General features: G+C 35.8%; 1 protein-coding gene across 8 annotated transcripts in view; it reads right to left on the minus strand.

The window, feature by feature from the left end:
• Positions 1 to 26838, minus strand: part of LOC136102869 (sodium channel protein type 2 subunit alpha) — a 77698-nt gene that overhangs the window by 34429 nt on the left and 16431 nt on the right. For 7 of the 8 annotated variants that reach the window (XM_065840288.2, XM_071810996.1, XM_071810997.1 and 4 more), the window contains 14 exons: positions 24082 to 24202; positions 23095 to 23182; positions 21465 to 21593; positions 20873 to 20964; positions 19493 to 19765; positions 19115 to 19178; positions 18076 to 18217; positions 17723 to 17929; positions 14614 to 14913; positions 9860 to 10207; positions 7912 to 8044; positions 5185 to 5423; positions 2321 to 2494; positions 690 to 1046 (listed from right to left, as the gene is read on the minus strand). In XM_065840288.2, coding sequence (XP_065696360.1) covers positions 690 to 1046; positions 2321 to 2494; positions 5185 to 5423; positions 7912 to 8044; positions 9860 to 10207; positions 14614 to 14913; positions 17723 to 17929; positions 18076 to 18217; positions 19115 to 19178; positions 19493 to 19765; positions 20873 to 20964; positions 21465 to 21593; positions 23095 to 23182; positions 24082 to 24202 — 2667 coding nt within the window. Of the gene's footprint in view, positions 1 to 689; positions 1047 to 2320; positions 2495 to 5184; positions 5424 to 7911; positions 8045 to 9859; positions 10208 to 14613; positions 14914 to 17722; positions 17930 to 18075; positions 18218 to 19114; positions 19179 to 19492; positions 19766 to 20684; positions 20777 to 20872; positions 20965 to 21464; positions 21594 to 23094; positions 23183 to 24081; positions 24203 to 26838 lie in introns of all 8 variants that reach the window. The other variant, XM_071810995.1, reaches the window with a different exon arrangement.

The raw sequence follows: 26838 nt of genomic DNA on the forward strand, positions 1-26838 counted from the left end.
GGTACATTCCTCATGTAATCCTCATTTCTAAGAAGTTCTCACCAATTCAATGTTTATCAATTGAACCTCTGGCATTTTAACTTGTCAGCTTGAATTAAAATTTTTATGTAACTGCTTTTTTTCTATAATATTGAGTTAGAAGCTTTCAAACACATTTTTAGGATAGACATCCAATCACTCGGTATTTCATTTCTATATTTTACACCTAAACAGGCCAAAAAGTTCATTCCTTAAATTCAAGATATTCTGTATAACCACAGCTACGTTATGCTTTATTAAGTCAGAAGTGTGAGTGCTGGAATTGGCTGTAATGGGTGTAAGGAAGTGCATTAGATTTTTTTTCTCTGAAGAAGCAGTTGCCCAGGAGCTGGTGCAGTATCAGCTTTATTGTTTCAAGAGTAGTTAGAAAGACATTTGGATTTAAACAGCACCTCTAAATGAGCTGCAGCACTTCCATGATAGGGTGTTTGACTTGACATTTTGTTGTATTCCATGGTGAGGGCACTTCAGTGTACAGAAATGAGTGAAAAGAGGGAGAAGGAGATCATCGTCTGTTTTTATGCAAATTCTAGCACATTCAGATTTCTTTTTTAATTCTAAATAGCAATACAACAAACATTCTCATTGCCCAGCTGTAAATTACATGCATTTTGCATCAGAGTTAATGTTCAGAAGTGTTCATCACATACCACTAGGTTTCCGATTACCATGACCAGCATGAAAACAATAAGGCACATGGTTTGGCCTGCAACCTCCATGCAGTCCCACATGGTTTCTATCCATTCCCCACACAGCACTCGGAATACAATCAGGAAAGAGTGGAAAAAGTCATGCATGTGCCAACGTGGAAGTTCACAGTCACTGGAAATCTTGCAGACACATTCCTTGTAGCTTTTTCCAAACAGCTGCATCCCCACCACAGCGAAAATGAACACAATGATGGCCAGCACCAGGGTCAGATTCCCCAGAGCCCCCACTGAGTTGCCAATAATCTTAATCAGCATATTTAGAGTTGGCCAAGATTTTGCCAGTTTGAAAACTCGAAGCTGAAAAATGAAAACACAGAGGAAACATTGGTGTTAGTTACGAAACAGAAGCTAGGTTGCAGTTGTTTAGCAGAGCATATCAGTTTCTGTAGATTAATTTGTTCTTCAGTAGGAACATATTATTATATTAGTGGAAAGCGGGGTGCGTGGTGTATTTGCCTAAACTCCAGTGTTCAGCATTTCATCGCAGAGATGCATATAGGAAAACAAAACAAACCAAAACACACAATTTGTCTTTGTACCACTTTTGGTTTTAATATTTTTGAACACCCACTTACAGATGGTTACTGAACAATTCTTAAACACTTTTTTGAAGTTTGTGCTCTTTTCATCACCTTCACTACACCCTATCTGCTGGCTTGGTTCCACATTTTCCTTAGCACCACATTAGGTCTTTCAGACTTAGTAAGATGACAATTTTTGAAGCAACAATTTGATGCTGATACTGTCATGTCCATTCAAATCATAAACACTAACTGAAAAATAATTTTCAGTAACCAAATCATGGTATGTGAAGTTGGGTACCATTGTGACTGGTGCTAATAAGCTAAGTCACTACTTCCTGCTCTATATATTATGAAATATTCTAGGATTTCAGGTGATGTGGTAAGTATTAGTAAGACAAATTTTTAAATAATCAACCTTGTGCCTCCAATAAACATACCTATAAAGTAGCTCATGTACAGTAGTAATTGCTATAAAAAAAGACATTTCTAGTAGAAGCTCAATAATATTTCAGTTTAAGTGCCATCCTAGGGTCATATTGTGATGACTCTTTGTTATATGTAACTGAGTTACTGAATGTTTATTCTGCCCATTAAAATAAATGTTGTGAGAAGAGGATCTACATAAGGGCTTTATGACTAGCACAAAGTACTGTTCACAATATAAAGATTAAATTTGTTGTGATTCTTTATGCTGGTGGCAAGATGTATGTTTTTACAGCTATTCAGCTTTGATGAATCTTAACAAAATCAGTATAAGTAAGATTTCCAAAATTCTCAAAAGGTAGTAGTTACTCTTGTGCTGGCAAAGGATATCAGTAGGATGGGTTATCAATAGGATAATTTGGTACCATAAGATATCAAAGGATGTCTATTGACAAACACCTTAAGCTTGTACTTATCAAATATGGCTTACAAATCAGGCATGTAGAAAAACAGTGTGAGACATTGCAGTATATATCTTCACAGTACTGGTAATTATTACAGACATTGGCACATTTTTTTGAGTGAAACAATTGCATGCAGATGTTTAATTATCAAGGTATTTACCAATCTGAATGACCGAAGAACAGATAATCCTTCAACATTTGCAAGACCAAGCTCCATTAAGCTAAGGCTTACAATAATACCATCAAAAATATTCCAGCCTTCTTGGAAATAATAATAAGGGTCCATGGCAATTATCTTTAGTACCATTTCTGCTGTGAATATTCCAGTGAATACCTAAAACAAAATGTAATTAATTAGTTGAGATGTTATGAGTAACTCAATTTATTGTTACAATCATACAGTCCTATAATTACATTCGGCCCTTTGAAGGCAACTGCAGGGCTGATGTGGCCCTGAGTGAAAATGAGTTTGACATCCCTTGTCTAGAGGATAGTCCCAGTAAAGCAAAAGAAGACTTGGCAGCACGTTTTTTTCTTGCTCACAGTCTAAAGGGAAGTGCTAGAAGAAACCCCTAAGGTCAGACTCTCTAAGAACAGTCTCTCTAAGGTCTCTCTTTTAGGTCAGAGCTGAAGAGTATGGCTGAAACAGGGGAAGCTGGAGTTTCTTGCGCTGGACTTCATGTAAGGATATAGAGGTTTCATGCACAGCCTCTATTCTGTGTGATGGCTATTGCCTTTTGGGAAGAAGAACTTCATGGTGATAATGTTCTTTGAAATATCTAGAAGCGCCAAGTGTGAAATTACCAATGCTCTTGGAGTATAATGCAAAACCACTAAAAACATATGAATATTTTGCACAACACTCAAAGGATATCCTGGATGATCCGAAAGTCTACTAAAGTGAACCAATATACTCTGTCATGGCCTTGTCATAGTACTTTACTCAGCTTATTCTCAGTCCTCCTACAGCAAGTTTTATGGAAACAAAGCTGACTTTTTATGACACTCTGTATCTATACTCATGATTAACTCTTAATTTAAGAAGATTAGGAGGTGGATATAATGCTGTGGAGACATTCACCATTGGCAAAGTGTAAATATTACCAATTTTTTAAGTGTATACTTTTGAGAAACTAGAAATATAGCAAGAAGCACTATATTATTAAATTGAGAGATGATAGATGTTACCATATAATCAGAAGACTGTAACAGGTATTGCTATGTGTGGTCAAGAGAATACAGCAAGATTATTCTTGACAAAACTGTCATATTTGTCAAAATAATGGGAAAAACTAATTTAATTTTAAAATATTTCCTTCAAAAATAACCTGACCCATCCACAAACTACTTCTTCTTGAGCATAACTGCATCTCCAAATACACAAAAATACATTTCAGTGGATGAAAACTCAAGTTTTCTTATAATTACTCTTGACTATTGAATACTGAATGAATTTTAGTATTATGAAAATGAATAATTGCATTTTAGAAGTATTCATTTAGAAGTATTCTTTCTTCTCATTAAAATGCTACAGAAAAGGCAGAGTCATATTTGTCATATTTAATTTATCCTCAAACAGACCGTGATGTCACAAGCAAAGAGCAAATTAACATATTTTGAATGGAAATCACAACATTAAGGTTAATAGATTAATACAGTGAGGAACAAAAAATTTAATTGAAACCAGTAGGAATAGTATTCACTGTCTATATTTAGTCCTAATTAAGGATACTAGATTGTTGTAAAGGTAGTTAAAAATATGACTGCTGCTGGCTTAGAGTAAAAAATTAATAATATGAGATGGGAAAAGGCAGAAGAGCTTGTAAATGTAAACGGTTGGGGAGAAATTATTCTAATACGACAGACCAAAATTTTAAAATATAACAGTCTGTAGTCTCTGATGAATATAAGAATATGTCAGTAATAAAATCATTGTCCAGGAGAAAGGAAACTGTAATGCACCCAAGAACAAACACGTAGGTAGTAAGTTCACTATTAGTTCTATTATTTAGAAAAGTCATAGAAGGATGTATTACCAGCATATATAAGGAGAATGTTTAGACTTTAAAACCTACTGTGACAGAGAAATATATTACTGCTCCATTGAAATCTATTACTGCCCCACTGAAATATTAGTAGACTTTTCAAAATGAATCTTTTTGAGTGATTAGTTCAGACCACTTGGTTGGTTTTGGTTTTCAGGACTGTATGCTGTGTGAGGCAATCCAGACCTCCCCTGTGTAAACTATTGGTAGTTATGTGAGCTGGCAAAAAAATTAAAAATGAATGAATCTTCTGAAATAAACACTTGCAAGGTTCAGTCCTCAGCTTCCTGAGCATCAGAAGCAAATGGAGAGAGAGAGACAAGAACATTGAAGTGTTATGCCACATTTACGTATGTGCGCAGAAAAGGACATGTAACCCTAAATCTCTGGATCAGGCTAAAATTGGGAAAGGCATCACTAATAATCTTACAGATACGATGTGTTTTTTGATAGAGAATAAATAATAATCTGGTTTTTTAAGTATTTTTATCTACCTAAAGTGGCAAGGACTTACTACCAACTTGCTGCCAAGAAATATGCCTTTCTTGAACGTGTACTTTCACTGTAGCATAACTGAAAAAATTTCAAAGAGAAATTCTGACATCTGAATACTTCACCAATTTCTTACAGAAGAAAAATATTTTCTATAGTGGAATATAAGTACCGTGGTAAAAATTCGGTAGTCTATCTTAACATTATAAAGAAAAAAGCCAAAGTAGACCTCAAGAAATCTGACAATTTGTTGAAGACTGCGCTTCCACAAATATACAGTTATTTCATTATAGTAGTGACAAAATAGATTCATGAAAGTTAAAGGTTCCAGCAAAAAATGCTTTATTTGTGAAAATCATATATACAATTTCTAAACTGATTACAAAAAACAACCTGGAATAAATTTAAAACCAACGCAATGCATTCGTGCATTTCTTCTTTTAGATAGGGTATTTTTACATCAAGTAGTGTGTGACAAACTACTTACCAGATTCCCCACGGAAAGGACACTGCTAAACTGTTCTGTCATTGGGTAATGTTCCATGGCCATAAACAAGGTGTTTAAAACAATGCAAATAGTTATAGCAAGATCAACAAATGGATCCATCACAACTAAATTGACGACGTGTTTTACTTTTAACCATGGACTCCAGCAATCCCAGATCAAGAAAGTATTTGCAAATCTGTACCAGCATGGTGGGCATTTCTGTCTGGATTCTTCAAGCTCTGAAAAAAAAGAAAAAAAAAACCCACAAACCTTCCAATTACATCCTCTGGAAGTTCTATAAATATGAGAAAAGATTAAATCATTCAAATAAACAGCTCACACTGACATGGGATTTCCCTTACCTATGTTTAATCATCTTAAAGTTAAGCATCTAATTTATTTAAGCTCCTCTACAGCCAGTGGACAGTGAAGTTATCTCTAAAGAGTTAATCATCTCAGACATCTATCTAAACAGAGAAATCTGTTTGTCTCTTTCCTATGACAGTAGGGAGAGTCTAGACATTTAGTTAGGTTGCTTACAGCAGATGTCTTAACTTCAGGTATTCAAAGTTAACATGACTCCATCATCAGTGAGATGATGTATATGATTTGTATAAGCTTCATAAAACACAAGGTTTTTATGTTAGGTATGTAACATGTACATATTTTTATGTGAGCTACTAAAAACACAGTATTTGCCATTACACTGAACCGCTACCACTATCATAACAGATAAATGACTCAGTGTGCATATCTGTAATTTCTTATTTGAATCAGTATTTCTAATATACAGAGTGCCTGTTTTCTTATTTTTAAAAATATCATTTGGCTTTGAAAATGTACAGTTACAGTGTCTACGATTTGAAAAATGGAACAGTGTTGGTATTAGCAGAACAACTCTGCTTTCAATAAGGATCTTTACAACCTATTTTTTCTTCCATTTCATTGCCAACATTATTAAAGTTATAGATGAATAGTAACTTACTACTGAGTTAATAGAAAGATTAATGTCTAATGTGATGGGATGTCTGAGGCCAGCCCAGAAGGAAGACTGATATTTGTTTAAGTAAGAAACACTTACACTACAAAATATGTAAGAAATGGCCACAATCATTTCAATAAAAATTTCTACCTAGTGGCATCAACCCAAATCTGAAATTTGCCCGTTTTCTGCAAGCCTTAGAGCACAGGGAGGTGTCTGTCATCATGACACTTAGGGGTGATTTTGCTGTTTTACAGCATTTGCTAACCAGGATTTAGTGCTGAACTCCACACTTTGAGGAGCAGTGGATTGATTTTAGCCTCTAATATTGTCCTATATGGTTGTAATTAGGGGATGTTAAAAGATAGTTGCTACAGCACTCAAACTCAAAACTACCAAGCTCTCCCATTACAGTAGCCTGTGACCTCCAGGCAGAAAAGGGTATCATAAGTAGTGAAAGTTTTCTGTAATCTTTATAAACCATAACAAAGACAGTGTTTTTGAAGGCATATATGGATTGGGTGGAATAACCACTTTTCTGAACATGTAACACAGAATGCTGAGAGGTAGGATGGGACTGGCCTTGGACAAAAGTGGCCACTCGCACTGGATGCTGAGTTGGCACAGAAGAATCCATTCCTTGCACTTCTGAAATGGTGGAAAGCAGATGTGGGTAGGAGGTGACTATAAGGATGAAATAGTTTACATTGACATGTTTTTTTTCTGACCACAAGAACAGAAGAACAAACTATTCAGTAAGAAGAAGAGAGCAGCACCCTCTAAGGAGATATCCTCTCTACCTGGGAGGAGAGCTAAGATTTGAGAATCAAGAGGTACCAACCATTCACACTTGCATTGAAGTAGGAAGATACAGTCAGAAAGATACATGCTCGTGAGAATGGTTGGTGAATACTTATAGAAGAAAATAGACAATATAAGCCTTATATCTCTGACTACAATTAGTTTAGGACCTATTTGTTTATGTGAGAGCAAAGGGCTTCAGAACTCACTTTAAAAAGTATATTTCAATTCTGATTTAAAGTAATCTGAAGAACGTTGTAAATTTTCCTAGTAATTTCTTGTCCTTTTAGAACATGTGTTGTAGGACCTGCACAGGTTTGTCTGACTATAACAACTGTCACACTGTGCCAGTAGCCAGTAGGTAGATCCTTGAAGCTTATAAAAGTATTTTATTGGCCTGTGCATGAAATGTGAGTGTACTCAGTTTCCACTAAATAAGCAAAACAATTCCAATGACGTATATTTTTTCATATAGTTAAAATAATATTTTTTTATCTTTGATGTACTTACCTAAGAAAGTTCAAGAAACGCTCAAGGAAGGCAATTCATGTGTATTGGCATGGCTGATTACACTTGGTAATTTTCTTTAAAAGTATCTTTTTCATTCAGTTTTCCTATTGTCTATCCTTGGATTTTAAGTCTAAAGGAAATGACTGTTTTTGCACATCACTACCTTTATCATAGCATTTCTGTGTATCTTAATTGATTTTTCCTGTTGATGTCTTCTGGGAAGAAAATCCGTGTATTGTCTGTTTGGGCCTCTGACTAAGCATTTAGACTGTGTAAATGATCTTAGAAATGCTCAAAAGCCTTTTGTATCTGATGCTCAGACATTTCACATGTCCAGTTTTACATTTACAAAGGAAATGATGTAAATAATTTCTTTGTACATGTAGTTAGCAGAAAATCACTGAACTGCCTCTCAGATAAAATCCATCAAATACCTTCCATTGTATTTGTAAGTATGCTGGCTATACTCATGGCTCTTTGTCTTGCAGCAGAATCTTCCAGCATTTCCATGGAAATTTGATAAGAACTCAGTCTTCTTTTTCTTATTTCTGTTTCTGTAGTGGTGGCCTGTAAATAAAATACTGAGGAATTAAAACATCCTTTTTAAAAGCCAATTAACACTATTTACTCTACATATACTGTAGGGATAATCAAAATCTGCTTCGTGCAGCATACTAAACTTTCCTTACACACTGAAGGTTTCTGTCCCTGTAGGAATTTTTTTGTTCTTTATTGCGAAACTTGGTGGGAATTTTGTACAGTGCTACAAATAATCAGCTGGGGGACACAATATCAAGGCAATATGGGATCAAAGGGGGTTCTCAATTAAATGACTGTGAACAAAATGTTTGCTAGGTATCTTTTTGCTAGTGGTTATTATTATTCTTTTAAGAAAAAATGTTCAAAGTTGAAACCTGTCGCCTTAATTTCCAGGAGCTAGTCGTGTTAATTAATCAAAGAATGAGCTCAGAAAGAGGTGAGCTATTATTTAAGAAAGTAACTTTGATACAAGAAAGATGAGCTTAATTCTAGGAATTATCTCTCTGATGCTATGAACTGCATTCCTAATCTGATATGTGTTATTGGAAAATTTTAGGAGAGAAAAAAATAACATTTTATTTAATATTTCTTCTACCTAATTCTCACTCACCGCAATGCTCATACAGGATTTGTGACCTGTTCTTGTAATGAATATGTAAGTCTTCTCTGTTTTGTATGGCTTCTAATTATCTTTTCAAAGCAATAATACTCAGCTCTGATTTAAATGTGCCTAATGTGTCACTACTCTGTACCATATAGGTGTCCTTACAGTTGCTTTTTCTTCTGGAGTGTAGGCTAGAGATCTAAATATAGGATTGGAATTAAAAAGTTCCTAAATCTTGGTTCCAGCTCTACCACTGATTCTGTGATTCATGCAAACCACTCACTCTTTTTCTCATTATTCTATCCCCATCCAGACAAAAAAAAAAAAAAAAAAAGCCTGCAGAACTCATAAGAGATTTCAAGGTTATCTTAGTGTCACGATGAAAAGCCATTTTTGAGCATTCACTAGTACTATTACTTTAGAGAAGACTCTTGAGTTTAAAGGCTAAATCTTTTTTTTCAAACGAATGTATTTCTGGAATAGAACTATATGCACATAACCTCTAAGGTAATCTGATTGAACTTCTGGTATGAAAGTCTATATCAAGGTAGCAGAGAATGAGAAGGAAAAACGAAAAGAAATGTGTAATAGGAGTAATGAAGTATCGAGACTTATTTATAATGAAAATATTTTTCAGGTTAAATACAGTGCTATTATACCCACCAAAATAACTATACAGAATGTGTATTAAAATACTATGTATGAAAAAGCTTGCTTTTCTTTAAGTTTGAAATAACATCTGAGCTTACAGAAGGCTGAAACTGAGACTGAAATGTACCATAATTGCAACATATTTTATGTATTATTCTCACAAAAGTTATGAGAAAAATTTCTTTAAGATGAATTAAGTGGTATTTCTATTCACTATCATGGGAGTAGTAATCGCATTCTGCTTAACTTCGTAGGTGTTTTTCTATACATATTTCCACATTGTATCCTTAGTTATAAATCAAATGTCTACCTTTGTTGACGAGGTGCAACTATATACAAATTGTCAAATTCAGTTTATGTTTTTTCTTTCTGTGTGCAGATATCTTGCTGAAGGCAAGGAGAATACTTTACTGAGGCTCACACATAGGAGGTTGAGGACTCTTTTTCCTCTGTGTTCTGTTATTTAGAAACTGTTGCAAGTTATTTCTCACAGATTTAAGAAATGATAAAGAATGCAGAGGTGAGCAGTAAAAAAAAATTCTGTGCCTGAACCAAACTGTAATAATTACTTGTTTACTTATAAGTACCTCTGGTAGAAGCTGACCAGTAGGTGAAGTTAGAGTTGAAGGTCCTCCAACCAAGGAAACTACTCCATTGCAATCCACAGTGCTGTGCATCTTCCCATTTACTGGAAGGGCTGGTACCATTCTAGATGACACACTCGTCTGACTAATATTACTGTTGCGTCGTTCTCCATGTCGATTTGGAACAAAGAGAGAATCTCTTCTGCTCTCATTGTCTTCAAGAGTGCTGTGCTCATCATCAGCAAAGTCATTTTCAGATCCTATATCCTTTGCACGACCTCTGAAACTGAAAATGCTTGTTTTGCTGTTGCGCCTTGGTGAGAACAAGGAACCACGAATGCTTAGCAAAGACTGTAAAAGATTTAAAACAAACAAAACCAAAACAGCATTAGAACTGAGGTTGTAAGTTCTTGGCTTTTTGAAGAAAAGTTACAGTGCTGGAGGAAGGATAGTCGCTTTTTTCTTCAATAGTATCAGTGTGTCAGTTCAGGCAATGTACTCATTACGGGACCCAAAGTAAAGGGGAAAACTCTTTTTAAGGTAATGTAGCAGGACTGAGGAAGAGTTGCACAGAAAACTTAAGTAAGTTGGGACAGTTTTGAGTAAAGGTGGCAGATTGAATTCGTATAGACCCACGACTGTGCTGGAGACAGTTTTCAATATCACTATTAAGGTTTTGTAGCTATTTGTCGTTTATTCCTTCTTCTATTAGAGGACAGAGCTAAAGTCTTTGACTTTTCTTCCCTTCTTCATCACCTGTATCCCTAAGAATAACAATAATGTTCACTGATCATTGTTTTCTGTTCTATCTGCTAGAGGCAGAAGTGGTCTTAAGTTTGGTATTCAATTCAGTCTAAGCTGATGTAAAGAACTTTTCTGCCGTCTTCACAATAGGCTCAATAGTGTGGGAAGAACATACGCAGTGCTCTCAAACTAGAGGACAGAGGCAGCTGCTTGGGGCAGCTCTGGGGTGCAGTGTGATGGTGACCAGCAGCACTCTTTGGCAGAGCACTGCGGGGGCTGTAGTGGGTTGCACACCCAGCGGGAGGGACCACCTGGCCATCAGGCAGCTCACAGCACGCATTCGCCAGGGACACCGCTACACAAAGATATCCTCTTACCAGTGAGACAAATAAATCAGTGGTTGTTGGTAACTCATCTTTTAATTAGAGTAGAAGCTGGTTAATGGAATGTTCTTCTCCCTTGCTACATATTTTATTAACAGCATTCATTAATAAATAATATGAGTACTAATTGTGGAAAAAAGAAACCTTGCATTAAGGTTTCTTCAGTTCTGCATTTGTACAAACATTCACATCTTGGTATATCAAAAACCTGGTTTGAGATGATTCTCAATTTTTCTCTAGTTTTGCAGGTGGAAAGTGCTCATATGTCACAGCAGTGTTTGTTGTTTTGGGGTTTTGGGGTTTTTTTTTTTTGGGTTTTGGTTTTAGTTTTTCTCCAGGATAAAGTGAAAACTCTGCAATAATATATAAGCCTATTGTTAATACTGTGAAAACCAAACACGGTATGTATACGTATATCAATCCATATGTATCTGTGTATATGCATACTCAGATTTATACCTACACACACATCATGTGTGTGCTGAACTGGTAGTACTGCCGATTATAAAGGCTGGCAGGTGTTTACCATTGTGAGATGTATTTTTTCTGTTCCTAAAGCTATACCAAATTTTAATAATTTGGGCTGAAATTTTCTATGCTGGCTGTCAGCCTCAGGCTGAGTTGAAGAATATCAGCCAAATGGTTTTGCTAACCCATTTGTGTAAACTTGGCTGGAGAAAAAATGCTATTTTGCTTATGCTGAAAGATAATTTTATCTAAAAAGCTCTAGCTGCTATAAAGCATCACACTGAATCCTGACAAAGTGGTAAACTAATTACTGCACCCTTTCTACCTTTCTTTGGAAATGTATTTGGCCAAACTACAGTCCTTGAAAAAATCACACACTCCCTAGGTTTTGTCTGACTACCACTGCTACCCCTGGTTTTTTTAGACCATGTTTCCATGGCTGCTATGATGTGCATGTAGTCCAGAACTTCCAGTATGTGTGATCATGCTCTGAGCACAGCTAAATAGATCAGACCCCTCTGGGATCTGGGAGGAGTAATGCTAACTCTGCAAGTCCCTGCTGGATTCAGACAAAAAATGGCTGCAATTCTAACACACGTAGAGGCAGAACTCTGTGTCTACCTGCTCCTGGGAAATAAGGTCTAAAAGGAAAGTCTGGCTTTTCTTGCAGGCTGCATCACTCGTTTGCACACGGAGTATTGTGTCAAAGGACAAAACCTCTACAGCAGGGATGTCAAGCTCATTTTCACCGGGACCACATCAGCTTTGTGGTTGCCTTCAAAGGGCCAAATGTAATTTTAGGATTGTATGTAGGAGTAGTTACATTTGTACAGTTCTGCTCTACAGAATCCGACTGGGCAGGTTATCTCCCCTTACCATTCTACCGTGTTGTTTTATGCGCTGTGCCCGTTTCACCAGGACCAAACTAAACACATGGCTAACGAGACAAACCAGCTCTTCCTCCACTGGTTCTACTGCCCATAATCCTTCCACTTTTGTGGCAGCTAAGTTTTATTTCAGTTATATGCAGGCAACGTTTGCCCCAAAGCATTTTTACAACCGTAAAAACGATTACCAAGAGAGTCTTTCATTAATAAATTATCCTCAATGAGATTATTTGATTGATACAAGTCTCTTGCTCTTTTAAAATCTTATTTAAAAAAAAATATTTCAGTTGATCACTTATTTCCTTCCTGCTGTGTAGTTCTTGACATCTTAAGATGAGCTGTTTCCTGTCTATTGCACCATTTCATTATTTTCTGTCAAATCTAAGACATATACAATATTTATTTTCCCTTTCTTTTAATGAACTTTAATTATTTATTCTGCAACATGAATTCACATTTAATTTTAATGTTATCAAAAGTCACTTGAAATGCCTTGCTTTCCTAAGCTGCTGAAGTTTCTGTGGAAGTTTCACAGTTCTTTCTGATAACTGACAGGATGAAAGCTTTCTGAGAGTTTCGGAGTATGATCTAATACATACAATGATGTTTTACTCCATGTTAGTAGAGCTGCAAAAGGTATATTATCTATGGAATCACTTCATCTCAAATTCTCCTCACCTTAGTATACATGCTTCTGTATTAAGTATTTTTTCCATGCACTAAAAAATGTATTTAGTCTAATCTAAACATAATATATTCCTTAATCAGTCTCATCACCAGAAGTATATAAAAGAGCATCAGGGAATTTAGACTAGACAATGGAAAGACCTATGATCAAGTAAAGCACAGGAATAGCAGCCAGAAATTCCTTTCGGCTCAGACTTCGTCAGTGACTCTTTAGTGTAGTCCAGCCATTCACCATAGTCATCTATGAGGTACAGACACTTACGTGTATATATATTGAAGTGAGACAAGAGTGTACAGTGTAAGCTGAGACATTTGGCTGCAGCTCCTTTGTATCAGCCTGACTCAAAGCCCGCTCCGATTAATAAAATGTTTTTTGGAGCAGCTTTGGCCCAATACTAATGCTGCATTTTATTAGACTGGAAATATGCTTTTACAGTGTTAGTCAAAGGAGTTGAGATTGATTTAATAATTTGTTTTTCTTACATTTTAATTATTTCTTATTCAGAGAACAACCTGTTCATTCTTCTCAATCATAATAAGCATTACTTCAATTCCTTAGACACGCATATATATTTTTTCAGACAAGGTATCATCCCTTATACTTGTCTAACTACTGAGGCTTTGTCTCAAATTAAGCTTTCCTCCCCTCAGTGCATATATTGGAGTGTAAAGTATTTCTTCCACTGAATCTCATATTTTATATGAGTCTGTAAAATAACACACTTGATACGAACATTAAATAGGATAAACATTGGTAGTTAAACATGGATAGTATTGGTAGGTAAATGTCATCTATTGGCTGAGACCAGACATGATCATTTTGAAGAGATGCATTTTGAGTGATTTTTCTACAAATGCCATAACTGTGTGTACATTTTAAATAAGCAAAGTTATCCTTAAGTGACAGACGAGATCCTTTGATTTAAGATAGTAGAGTTTTGAAGTTTGGACTCAATTTCCAGAGGTCCTTCCTAAATTATTTTTTCCTGTGATTGTAATGATTCTCCATCTTGTATAATGGATTTCTAATGAAAAACAACATTATGACTAAAGTCTTACAAATATAAACCCAGACAATCCCTATGTAGTTTGCCTTTATTGTGGAGTACTAGAGCTACTTTTCTCATTATCTACCATTTAAAGAAGCTAATTAAGGAAAACAATAGAAACTAATGCTAGTGTGGAATTTCCTATACAGGGTATTTGGATAATGTGGTCTGCCTAAAAAAACCCACGTATTTCTGTGGTTTTGAAAGGGATGCACAACAGAGAACCTATGCTTGATTAATGCAAATATGAGTACTAATCAGAGTCTTTGATTCTTTCTCTAATCTACCAAACAAATCTTCAGAAATACATTTTCAGAAGTGTTTCAATGAATTATAATTATCCTTGGTATGTTCTTTTTATCCCTTTGCTAATAGAATGGGTCAAACCATATCAAACTCTAACACTGTTAATGGTACTACCACTGGTTTTTCCCTTCACTCACCTTTCATGTAACTTCCAATATGTAAAGCTGCTGCAATGTCAGTCAAAACTAAATTAGAGTAGACATATATGATTTAATAAAAAAAGAGTGCTGTACCTGGTGAGGAGATGTGAATCTTTTTTCATATGTCAGTTGACTTCCTTCTGTGGAGAAGCGGAAACTTTTTCTTCTGATGCTGTCTTCTGACTCGGACTTGGGGAACTTATCAGTGTCTCCTTTATCCTCTGCTTCAGACATTTCTTTCTGTCTTCTTTTCTTCCTTCTGTTTCTTCTTTCTTTAGCACTCTTTGAACTCAACTTTGATGCTTCTGAAGAACTTTCCAAGAGTTCTCCTAATCCCCCTACACCACTGAAATCTCTTGATGCAACTGATGCTGCTGCTACTGCTGCTGTTGCCTGTCAGGTTACAAAGCAATGGATTCTTAGTAGGCAAAAAAAGGAGCAATTTTATAGGCTTTTATAAAGTGTTTTTATTATTACTGTTGTAATACTGCTGGTTGCGCATCCTTGAGTATGCAAATATACACAAACAAGCTGAACTGAGGATAAACTATTGAGTTGTATGGCCAATAACAGTTTAGTAGCATGAGCTACTTGAAGCATGAACTTCAGCAGAAAAATAGCATCACTGTTCCTTAAAGATTTGCTGCACAAGACACTGGTCTAAAATTAAGGTAGTCAAAAAAAGTATAAACATGGTGCTTTTTCATGTATTTTGGACCTACTTCCTCATTGTGTCTTGAGAAAAGCCCCACATCATGTGCTAATTCAGCTGAGTCCTTACAGAAAAAATTAAGCCCTAACATCCACCATATGAGTTAATGTATCACAACCCAACTAGCAGACTGCAAGCAGCTGAATCCAGCTTTTCCTCACTGCCTTCCCAGCAAGGACACTCCTTCACTTTCCTTCTACCTTCACTGGCAACAGGCACATCCCCTAGATGAGTCTTCCAGACCCCATCGCTCCCTCTTCATGTTTCCCACTGTAACAGCACTCCAGGTCTCTATTAGAGACACACAAGGCTACATTTATTGCCTGTTGCTGCTGCTGTGGCCAGAGAGAAGAAAAAGTTTAGGTTTCTTCTCTGATGGAAAGGGATGCGGTGATTTACTGGCATGAAAAGTCATCCCACAACTTGGGACCAGTGTCTGAACTACAGCAGTCTAGCCTACCTGATTTGGTTCATTAGGGAAACCAGTTCATTTAGTCATCAAATAAAGGAAGAATTGAGAGTGTGTCCAGTACTCTTCCTAGAAAGAACTGTCTGGGAGATTGCTATGAAATTCTGTAGTGGAAAATATGTTTGGGAAGATGATAGGCTGCTTTGAGCTTACAAAAAAGGGTGGTGTGATAAATGGAAAGAGCCTAGGGTTATATAACAAAGATGAGTAGTAATTATCTGGCAAAACATACTGTATTCAATGCCAAGTATTTCAGAAAAGATGAGATATCTCTCTACAGCAGAAAAGGATAGTTTGAAAGCTCATAGTATGAATGAACAGCTTTCTGCGCTGCAATATACAACCCATACTAATACAAGTTGGCTTGATACAGACTTCTCCTAAATGGAGTATTAAATGGATTCTGAAGTGTTTACCAATTAAAAAGGTGATGATCATACTAGTTTCAGAATAGCATCCTTCAAATGCTCTAACAGAAACAAAAGCAGCAGATGCTGGGTCGTCACCTATCTAATTCATAAAACTAACACCAAAGGCCAAACGAGTGGAGCAACCCAAAGGCCACTGTCATGCCTTAGGTTAGTGGATGAACAGGTTCAATGTCAAGGGAGTGCAGAGGTGGGTCCCACACTCATTTCTGTTTCAGCAACCAATTCAGCAGCTCTGAGATCCACCTTGTAATGCAAACTTTCTGCTAATATTTTCACATACAAAAGGGATCTTGACTTCAATACTGCTTTTCTTATAATGACTTGTCATTCATTTGAAAAAGTAATGACTTTTAAGGGCCTTTATCCAACCTTCCTTGTGGTCTCTGATTCATGTGATTCTATTACTCTTCGTAATTCTGGATTAGCTTCATCTCTGTCCCCACTCGCAAACACACTAACATCTAGAGGACCCTCCTGATACCTTTTGTTATAATGGGATTTAATGCCTTTCACGGACTAAAATACCAGGATTTAAGAAAAAAAAAAAAGTACTCCATGCTTTTATTTAACTTTTTAAAAAATTAATTTGAATTTTGCAGGATTCTGCTTTTTCTTTCACAGTTTGGAAGTGATAAGGTTTAATGACTAAAATAGAGATATGCTACTTAGATTTCACAGGCCACGTATAAAGCTTAATTTTCAAGAAAAAGATGGAGAGTTTCACTTTCTATTAGCACTTTATGGAGCCATTCTGAACTAGTGAAAATAGTTGTAAAATACTATCTAAACTATCATTTCATAGAAGATTCTCATTTGCTAGCATTTTATAAACACTGTCCTGTTGAAAACGTTTATATGCCAGATGAAAAGCAAGAGAAAGTCCAGAAATTACAGAGATGTCTGACTCATGGAACTGAATTCCTGCATATATATTTTACTTTTAGATAAGAAAACCTCACACAAAAGTATCTATTAAAATGTCTTTTTCTCATAAAACTTTGAATAATTTTCTTCTCTTTTCAAAGAAAGCAAAGATTACTTCAAAAGAATTCTGAAGTAATACCTTTGTTATGTTCTAAGGTTATATAAACTTCTGATTGAGTTAGTGTGCTTGAATTAGGGGAATGCTTAAATCCTTGCTGAATAGAAACATAAAAGGACACTGATCACAATCCTTCTCTCTATTTTCTGAACATTGGGGAAGAATTTTGAAGTACAGCAAGCCTGTCAGTTCTCACCCAGACCGTAAACCAGAAGCAATGTCACTAGGCTTTTTCATGCTGCTCTTAAGATCTGTAACATAAAAGCATCATGAACTATGACTACTTAAAGTCAGGTTTCTAGGACAATTTTATCACAAATATTTTGCTTTTACAGTCTTTTGGTGAACTTCTTTTCTGTACCATTAGTTTGGGGTTTTTGCTATTTGGTTAGTTCCTGATTTTCATTTCCACTTTTTGAACTTGTGTGGTAAACAAAACTTTTCTTTTTGTAATTCATTGCAGAATTTATAGATGTTCTAATTCCTAAAAGATTATTAACCTTGCCTTAAGAATAATGCTGTTCAGAAAACAGATTTTCCATCATTACCTGAGCTTCTTCTTGTTGCTTCTTTAGTTGTTCCAGCATCTGTTGAAATTCTGCCTCTTTTTGTTCTGCTTCTTCCATTGTTGCTTGATTCTGTTCTTCATAGGCCATGGCAACCACAGCCAAGATCAAGTTGATCAGATAGAAAGAGCCCAGAAAAATCACCAGAACAAAAAATATCATGTATGTCTTCCCAGCAGCACGAAGTGTCTAGGGATTTGAAAGCATATCTGTATATTATTCCACCACTTATCTTGGTTACTGCAAGAGCATTATACTTTCAGCTCATGTACAAATAAGCCTATATCTATAAATTTGTATATCACCTGCATTTTTATGTCATAAAAATTTCTTACCAGCTGATACAGGTTTTCCCAGAAGTCCTGAGTCATTAGCCGAAAGAGTGACAAAAAAGCCCAGCTGAAGGTGTCAAAACTTGTGTAACCGTAGTTGGGGTTTCTACCAGCTTTCACACATATATATCCCTCTGGACACTGCCTACGTGAAAACCAAACAGGAGGTACTTAGTCATAACTTTTATTTCCTTCTACAACATATTTATTATCGTTCGGAACAACAGGCATTATTGTTCTGAGGGAAATCCATGAATTATTATACAATTTAATTCATCCAGAAAAGAAAGTCCTAAAAAAAGGAACTAATAAGAGAGTAAATGAAAAATACGCTTTCCATCCGTTCACTGGATGAAATGACCAAAGTATTTAAATCCTCCTCAGTCACATTTTGCAAACAGAATTTTTATTCCGAATGAATCATCTCGTGGCAGAAATAATTGCTAAAATGTTAAGGTTACAGACACATTAAACAATATAACTAGCTAAATCCAAGTGTACTTTTAGGGATCTCCCACATAATGCTGAGATGTGTTTTTTTAATAAGCTTCTTCACTGTTGCCAGTTAGGCATTGGAGTTCAGCTAACAATTCTAGGCTCATAAGTGGGCACATGTGTAAGGCAGAATTTGCCAGTAATGAAAAAGAATGAAAATGAAAATGAAAAGAAAAAAAGATTCAGTCTTGGAACAATGAAGTTACTAGTGTGCTTTCTTAATATTTTACATATTCTCTTCCCCAGTTCTAACCTTTGCTTTCCTCTGACTTTCTTCAATTGGTACATCTCCAAAACAGACTTTACAAGAGTTTTTATTTCATCATTAACACCAACATCATTTTCCAATCAAGCAGGAAGAAAGACTGTTAATGAGTATTTTGTTTAGCCAGAGCGTAAAATATTTTGACTTAAGTAAGAAATGATTGTTTAGCAGCAAATTCTATAAGGTCTGTAACATTGCTAAATATGGAGTTGCAACTGCTACAGGTGGGTTTCATGTTATTGCTTTTTCTACAGAAACAGAGGATTTTTGAAGGGGTCTTACCCTGCATCAGAGCTGTTACCACAAAGTAGGGCATCTCTTTGTCCTTCCAAAATGTAAAAATGAGCTGTGTAGAGAGCATTAGAAATATATGTGAATAAAACAAATGAACCTGAAAGTACTACAAAGTAAAAAAAAAAAAAAAAAAAAAGGGAATTTTAATAAAATCCAAGTGGCTGGCTGCTGATCACTTTGTAGTGTGTTTAGGAACCTTTCTGGTAATTGTGCTTGTTTATTGTGTGTATTTGATCTCTGTCAGTCAGTCACTGTAAGCAGTTCTAAGCAAGGCAGAAATATAAACTGTTCAGTGTTCTTTGATCACAGATAGTTACATACTATAGCCACAATTTGATTAAAAAGAGTTATATCAGACATTCTTACTTTCATCCTCAATGTAATCCTTCCAGTTGAATGTGCTCACTGTCATATTAACAAATGTACCATTTTCATTCATTGTGCTGTTAAAGTAGGAAATAACATTTATTTCAAAAGTAGAATTGTCTGGAGGCCACTGCAGGCATTTATTCCTCAAGTTGCCCATGAAGAGCTGCAGCCCTATCAGTGCAAATACACTCAGGCAAAACACGGTCAGGATCATAACATCCGAGAGCTTCTTCACAGACTGAATTAGGGCTCCCACAATAGTCTTTAGGCCTGCAAAGAGGAAAGATCCACAGATTTATCAAAGAGTATCTTTGCCCTTTCCATATAATTAAGATTTCATGCAGACACTTAAAAAGAAATTATTTTTTATTTTTCAAAAATAAAGCTTCATGAGCAGCCTCAGAGCTTGTGAAAATGAATGAAATAAAAATATTATTTTTTATGAATAGGCAATGTATATATATTCCAATAAATTGAATACATAATGTTCTCTCAAGCAGGAAATTTTATCAATCAATCAGGCTTTCCTGTTACAGATTTGATTTTATTTCTTAATTTTTCTCTGCATTTAATATTCTGCCAATAATTAAATTTCCAGTTAATATTAAATATGACTACACAACAGTATGAAAATAGAATTAGATAGAATGGCAAGTAATTCTGAGAAAAAAATAATACTAAATATGACTTTAAACAGTATGAAGATAGTATGCAACAGAATTGCAAGTATTTTTGAGGCAGAAAAATAATTTGTGTTTGATAAATTTTCCTGTGCAAAGTTTATCTTCTTTTTTCGTTGTTGCTCAGTTGTTTGTAAGACTAATGTCAATTTTGAGCGGTAAAATAAAGGAAAAAATTCAAAATCAAGAAAGCCATAGCGCTAAAGCTTTTTTAATGTAAAAGAGACAACTTGTCATAATAAAATGCAGAAAAACAAAGCAAAATAACCCATAGGCCTCACATCTTATGTTTCATGCAAGGATCAGTTAAACTCAAAGGCTGATTTTGCAACATAAAAGAAGCTAATGCTGAAAAGACAGAGAATCATAATCCAGGTTTATGATCCATGCCTTTTTTAAAATTTTATTTTGGGCAACATGAGCAGCGAACAGCAAGACTTATGCTCAAAAGAAGTGAATTCAACTTCAATGGAACGAAAGTCAGCCTCGGTGTTTAACCTAGCTCTCACCTGGAATGACTGATATTGTTTTCAAAGCTCGGAGAACTCTGAATGTTCTCAACGCTGAGACATTGCCCAGGTCCACAAACTCTGTCACATATCTGTAATAGGGGAGTTCACACACAAACACAATGACAGCACACAAATAACAGTTGGAGATACGAGGGGCCTAACACCTTACACCAACTCCTTCTTACCTGGAATTACAGAAATAGTTTTCAAAGCTCTCAATACTCTGAAAGTTCGAAGAGCTGAAACATTGCCTAGGTTTACAAATTCTGTTACATACCTGTAGGATTAAATCACAGTTATTCAGAATTGAGGCAGAGCTTATACTAATTATGTGGGTCTTCAAAACCTCTGTGGCAATATTAGCAATCATACTTCAAAATTTACCTGTCTCTTCAGTACACCTCACTTTTATAACTATTTGTTTTCATCAGTTTCATTGATGTGAAACTCACTGAATTGTATTTGAACTGGTAATTAAACTAATTAGCTTGTAATAGGATGGCGACATGAAATCAAAGGGATGGCTTCCATTCTGATGAGTGGAAAAAGGTAGGACATGAAATTAGTGTCCCTCAGCGGTAATTACACTAGCAGCTGACACTCTGTGCTGGCTCCTGCCATATTTTACTCTGATTTATGAGTACTAAAATGTGTGATACAGTACCTAAACTTTACAGGTCGCATAAATGAAATACTTTTAAATCAATATATTTATTGTTATAATATTTGCCACTAATTTCATGCCCTAAAAGCTTAAAAAGTTCTTGAACCACTTACGCCATTAAAATGACACTGAAGTCAAGCCAGTTCCATGGGTCTCGCAGGAAAGTAAAACCTTCTAGGCAGAAGCCCCTTGCAAGAATTTTGATAAGTGATTCAAAGGTATAAATTCCAGTGAAAGTGTACCTGAAAAGCATCAGAGTAGGAGTAATACATTTTTGCATACTTATGCTTATAGACAGTGCCATTCTTTATCAAAGATGACTTAGAAGAAAAGAAAATACGAAGTATTTAGAAGTGAAAGGAGGAAATCATTAACTTGCCCCAAGCACTTCAGAATGGAATTGTTGTTCAGTAGATGAAATTTGAACCTGACACATATATACTATTAACTTTCTAAAAGGCTGATTTAATCTCAGTTTTTGTACCTGCAAATAATTCAGGCTCTAGTATTTATAGATATTTGACACTTTGATATTTATATGTACATTCTCTGGCACTCACAGGGCTGTCTCTTTCCTCAAATTCACAAATCAGGTAGATATCTAAGTGTTAAAAAAAAAATGAAGGTATTTTTTCTTTGTCAAAATCAGAGTTTTGTGAAAATCAGTTCTGGATAACTATACTCATGCCTTTAATATAGTTTTATTTCATAAATAATCATTAAATGTAAGAAAGCATGCCCAGGCTGTTTTTCTTGATGATGTGGAGCATGATTACCAATTTACCTAGTGTGAGAAAAAACATTCAATTTAAAAACATGGAATAGTCAGTTATAACCAGCGTAATGCAGGGACTTCCTGAGCCCCAGGTGGGTCTGTGTGAACCTCTAGAATCAAGGAAATCTGCCTCCAGACCCCACTGCTCTCTGTTCAGACTCTCACTAATCCTAACAAGCCACTGTCACAGGTGAGCATACTGGGAATGGGCACATACGAGTGCAGTTTCTAAATATAGCATTCAGAGAAAGGTTCCTTAACGCAGTGAAATAAAGAAACGTAAATCAATAATGGCTATTGGAGAGCAGGAGGAAATGAAAAGAGCCACAAAACCATAATATTTCAAAGGAAAACGTGTATCTGTATTTTGTTAGAGAACAAACATGCGCATATAACCATGAACAAGAAAGAGAAACAGAGATACTGTGTCGCTTTCTTACTTCTGCCAGCTCTATGTTATTCCTCCGTAGGTAAAGCCCTTTGCTCGGCAGTTTGAGTTTGGTGTGGTTTGGGTGTTGTGTGTGCTTGCTGGGGCCAGCACTCCAGTCCACATTAGTGAGCCATGATGAATGTCCCACTGTGCTAAGGTCATGGATACTCAAGCAATATGTAGCTGGCCTCACCGATGGCATGCAATGATTTTACAGGCACATTTGAAGCTCTGGAGCTCCTTTTCCAACTTAGAGCTCAGAACTCCCAGGGGCAAGAGCTCGTGTTCGTACTTCACAGTAGAAGTTCGGATATTCCTCATACATAATTTTAAAGAACAAACCATTTAAATTATCTTAAAACATTTAAATTATTCAGGAGGAAGCCAGAAAGATACTCATGATCTCGTGGAATCTGATGTTTCATGACTCTGGAAAAGCCCATTCCGGCATGCAGCTTTTCATAAATGCCACTTGTTTGGAGTCACACAAAAAACCCAGAAACACGTAAAAATAAGGAAGAAAAAATGTTTAACTTACTCTACATTCTTTGTCCAGTCTGGAGGGTTACTCATGGTCATAAATACACAATTGGTCAAAATAGTGCACATGATGAGCATGCTGAATAATGTAGATTATAGTCAAGGTATGTAAGTCAAAAAAAGTATGACTATTTTATAACACTGAAATAGTTAAAAATAGTAAGTGTATAAAAATATGTACAAATAACATGGCATTCTAAATAAAAGCTGAAAATAAAGCTTTGCACGTAATTTTACCTATTTTAAATGGTATGCCATCTGGCATGTAATGGTGTACTTACTGTAAAACAGTGCATTACTTTTATAATTATGGCAGGTTTGGGATTTAAATGAAATTTAAACACATCCTTAAGTCTGTAAAAATATGAAATGAGTGTCCAAACATGAATACTCAGTGAAGCCAGGCCGATCATTCTGAAAGATCTTTAGGCAGAGGTTGGTTGTTTATGCCCAAATTGTTCTTTGGACATGATTGAAATATATTTGAAAATATTCTCCTTTATTCTGACCTGGATCTTTTATAGGACACCTACCCCAGTGCTGAAAACATGATGCTGAAAAAATGTGCCTGAAAAAGCAGCTCTTTGTGAGTGCTTTTTTGTCCTTGCTAAGTGAGTCTGGTTCATGAATAGTACTACTGGTCTTGGTAAAAGTGTGACCTTAGATATGTTCAAGTGCAATGGTTTGTTACTAATGTGGCCTTAGCTGCAGGGCTTAGTATGAGATTAGGTCTCCGTTTGTATATAAAGCCTGATATTTAAACCTGACAGCTTTAGGTGTTTCAGTAGAGAATTCTCCCAGTAGGACTGAAGATCATACTGCAATTCATATATGATATTGCTGCTTTTTAAGAGTGATCAGCATATGTTTATTTAGCATAGTACACCTACATGTACACAATTTGTGTATACATATGAAAAGTGTTATTTCAGTAATTAGATAGTTTTTAATGGCAACACTTAAACCAACATTAAGAAAAAAGGATATGAATGTACCAAAATCTTGATAGCAATTTTTCTGATGGGATTAAAAGGAGTTAAAATGTACAAGGCAGATGTGGCACTGAATCGGAAAATTGCCTTTCCCTTATTCAATACTATGAAAGTCTGCAAAAAAGAAATACAAAATTAAAATGCATTGTTGACTACATAAATATCTTTACCTCCTTCTAAAGGATTCCATTCTTCACCTGGGAGGTTCAAGTACCATTCTACTGTCTGCCTGTGGTAGGAAAATAACTGATTTCTGTGAATACAGTGGGCTAAGCCTTCCACAGACAGTTCTCCAATTTGCTACATTTCCCAGCATATGGACTGAATTCTGATATTATTAAAATTGGTGGGAATTATCAACACCAATATCACTTTAGAAAGAATAGCAAAATGAAGCATTTCATCACTAAAATGTTTTATTTCCAAAAAAGTCTTTGATTAAAGTCAGAGTTTCAAATTAATGGAATACATTCTACCTTATGAGCAAACACAAGCAAAACCAAAACAGCAAAAGTGCAATTCTAAACACCAGTTTGTGTTTGGAGCAAATATTTGACAGAATTATATACACATATATATGGTGACAAGGACAAACACCTGTCACTAAACAATTAACAGTAATTTTAAAATAATTTTGCTTTCATTTTAGAATTTTAAGTACTACCAATATCAATTATATGTATCTTCTAAAGATGTATCTGTGAAAAAATAAAGGGCATTAATAAATTGCCAGCTGACACCATTCTGAGCAGTCTGAGACAAATGTAGGCCAGAATTTGGCATCCTATAGCAACAAATATTTTCTTTAAAAAATACTGTTTTCATTTTTTAATAATATGGTCTTATTTTCCCTATATGTGGGCAGCATATTTAGGTAGGTATTACCCTTCAAAATTTGACCTGATAAACCTACAGTTCATGTTTATTTTGTTCTGTTCCTGTTGGCGGACATCGCCTAAGTGTTTGCATTTTTATTCCAAGTGTATTTGTGTGTGAGGTTTACTTGCATCTTTGGTGCTGTTTGAAATTTCTTCAGGACATGAGTGTTCTTCATTCCTTTTGCTCTTTGTCGATGGTAATGCCTCTGCTTTGTGTTACCTCAAAAGAGTCTTTGTTATGCTCTCAGCAGAGTTATATAGTATCATTATTCTCCATGTGGATTTCCATTCTCTGTAAAAACTTGGCTGTGACCAGAAAACTGCTGCCGTCTCCGTGGCCTTTACTGCCTATCTGGTCTGCCACCTCTGGGAGAAAAAGCAAACCTCTCCACAGCAGGAATGAAAACAGGTAAAGGAGGGTTGCCAGGGCCTCTTCGCCAAATAATATCGAGTGTATCATTGAGGATGACAGAGTATGAACTTGCACTCATTGATTGGCATTTCTCTCTGCCCTGCAGCCCTTCACCCAGCGAGAAATGCGAGAAAGATGTTGCTTGTCCCAAGGTCAGTGCTGCAGCAGAGCCTGAAGACAGACTACAATTCACACATGATTTTCTCTGCATTGACAACTCAGTGATTAAGAGTAGTTTCTGCTATAAACTGGAGGAGCGATGACTAATACTAGTTCATCAAGATGGCCATTTGTTTTCTGTTGAGCACAGCAGGCTGGTATGTAGCATAAATATAGATGTCACCTGTGACAAGATTCTGCAGGTTACTGATTGCTCTCATAGACTAACAAGTCCATCAGTAGTCTGACTTTTTCAGATCTGGAGGTAAGAAGGTATACCTCCGTACTTCTCAGAATTTCTGATATTTCATTTGTAGAAGAATTGTTTAGAAAACTGTATTCCTGAATTTATATATGCAACATTATTCCTGATTTCTTTTGCAGCTAGTCAAGAAAAGCGATTAGTGCACACAGTTATAAGTACGAATCTGCACGGAACTGTTGATATAAACAAACCCCTATAAATGAAAATAACCCTTGGGAACACTCCTTTTCTGAGCTTTGATTTCTTTAAATTTCCTTAATAGTGTTAATATTTGCATTACTTACAGCAGTGTTTATTTAACTTTGGCAACTGTTACAGGTTATGCAACTACATATGGATTCTGCTTTATTTTCCATTCCTATTACTGAAGCCATAACTTTAAAAACAGTTTTGCAAACCAAAAGCAAACACAAATTTAGCCACCAAATTGAGAATACTATTTGCATTATTTTTTCCTAACAAACAAAGCAAGTTTCTTTATAGTTTAAAATATTTTATGTCTTCATTTTTTTATAGTTGCTTAAAACCAAGTTTCTTATCTTAGTGGCAGCTCAGGATGCTTCAAGCCATCATTGGAGCAACTGTGTCTGTTTCCTTCTCTGTTTCAGAGACACAGGAAAAGATAATTCCAAGCACTTGTCCATAAAACACCTGCATTTGTGAATCTGGGGTCACTATCCACAGCTTCACCTTCCTTCCCTTTCCTTACCCAAAATGCTTTGCAGGTCTATCAGGAACTGAGAGAACATCTTGACGCTGCTAAAGTAGGAGGCAGAAATAGGCAGATGGGAAGTACAGAGGAGAACCTGCTCTTACTGTCAGCTATACCTTTTATTAATACTAATCTGTGCAGGCCAGAAGGTATTTTTAACTATTCCCTGGCAGGACTGTTTCAGATCCTGAAGGAGTTTTAACATATTCTGCACCTGATCCCAGCTATGGCAATAAACTTGTTTGTTCCTAGTCTTTCTTTTAAGTCACATAATGGCAGTCTGTTTCCAGGCCATATGCATCATTGCAAAAACCATATACTCTA

This window comes from Patagioenas fasciata, chromosome 7, assembly GCF_037038585.1.
Source record: "Patagioenas fasciata isolate bPatFas1 chromosome 7, bPatFas1.hap1, whole genome shotgun sequence".
Lineage (NCBI taxonomy): Eukaryota > Metazoa > Chordata > Aves > Columbiformes > Columbidae > Patagioenas > Patagioenas fasciata.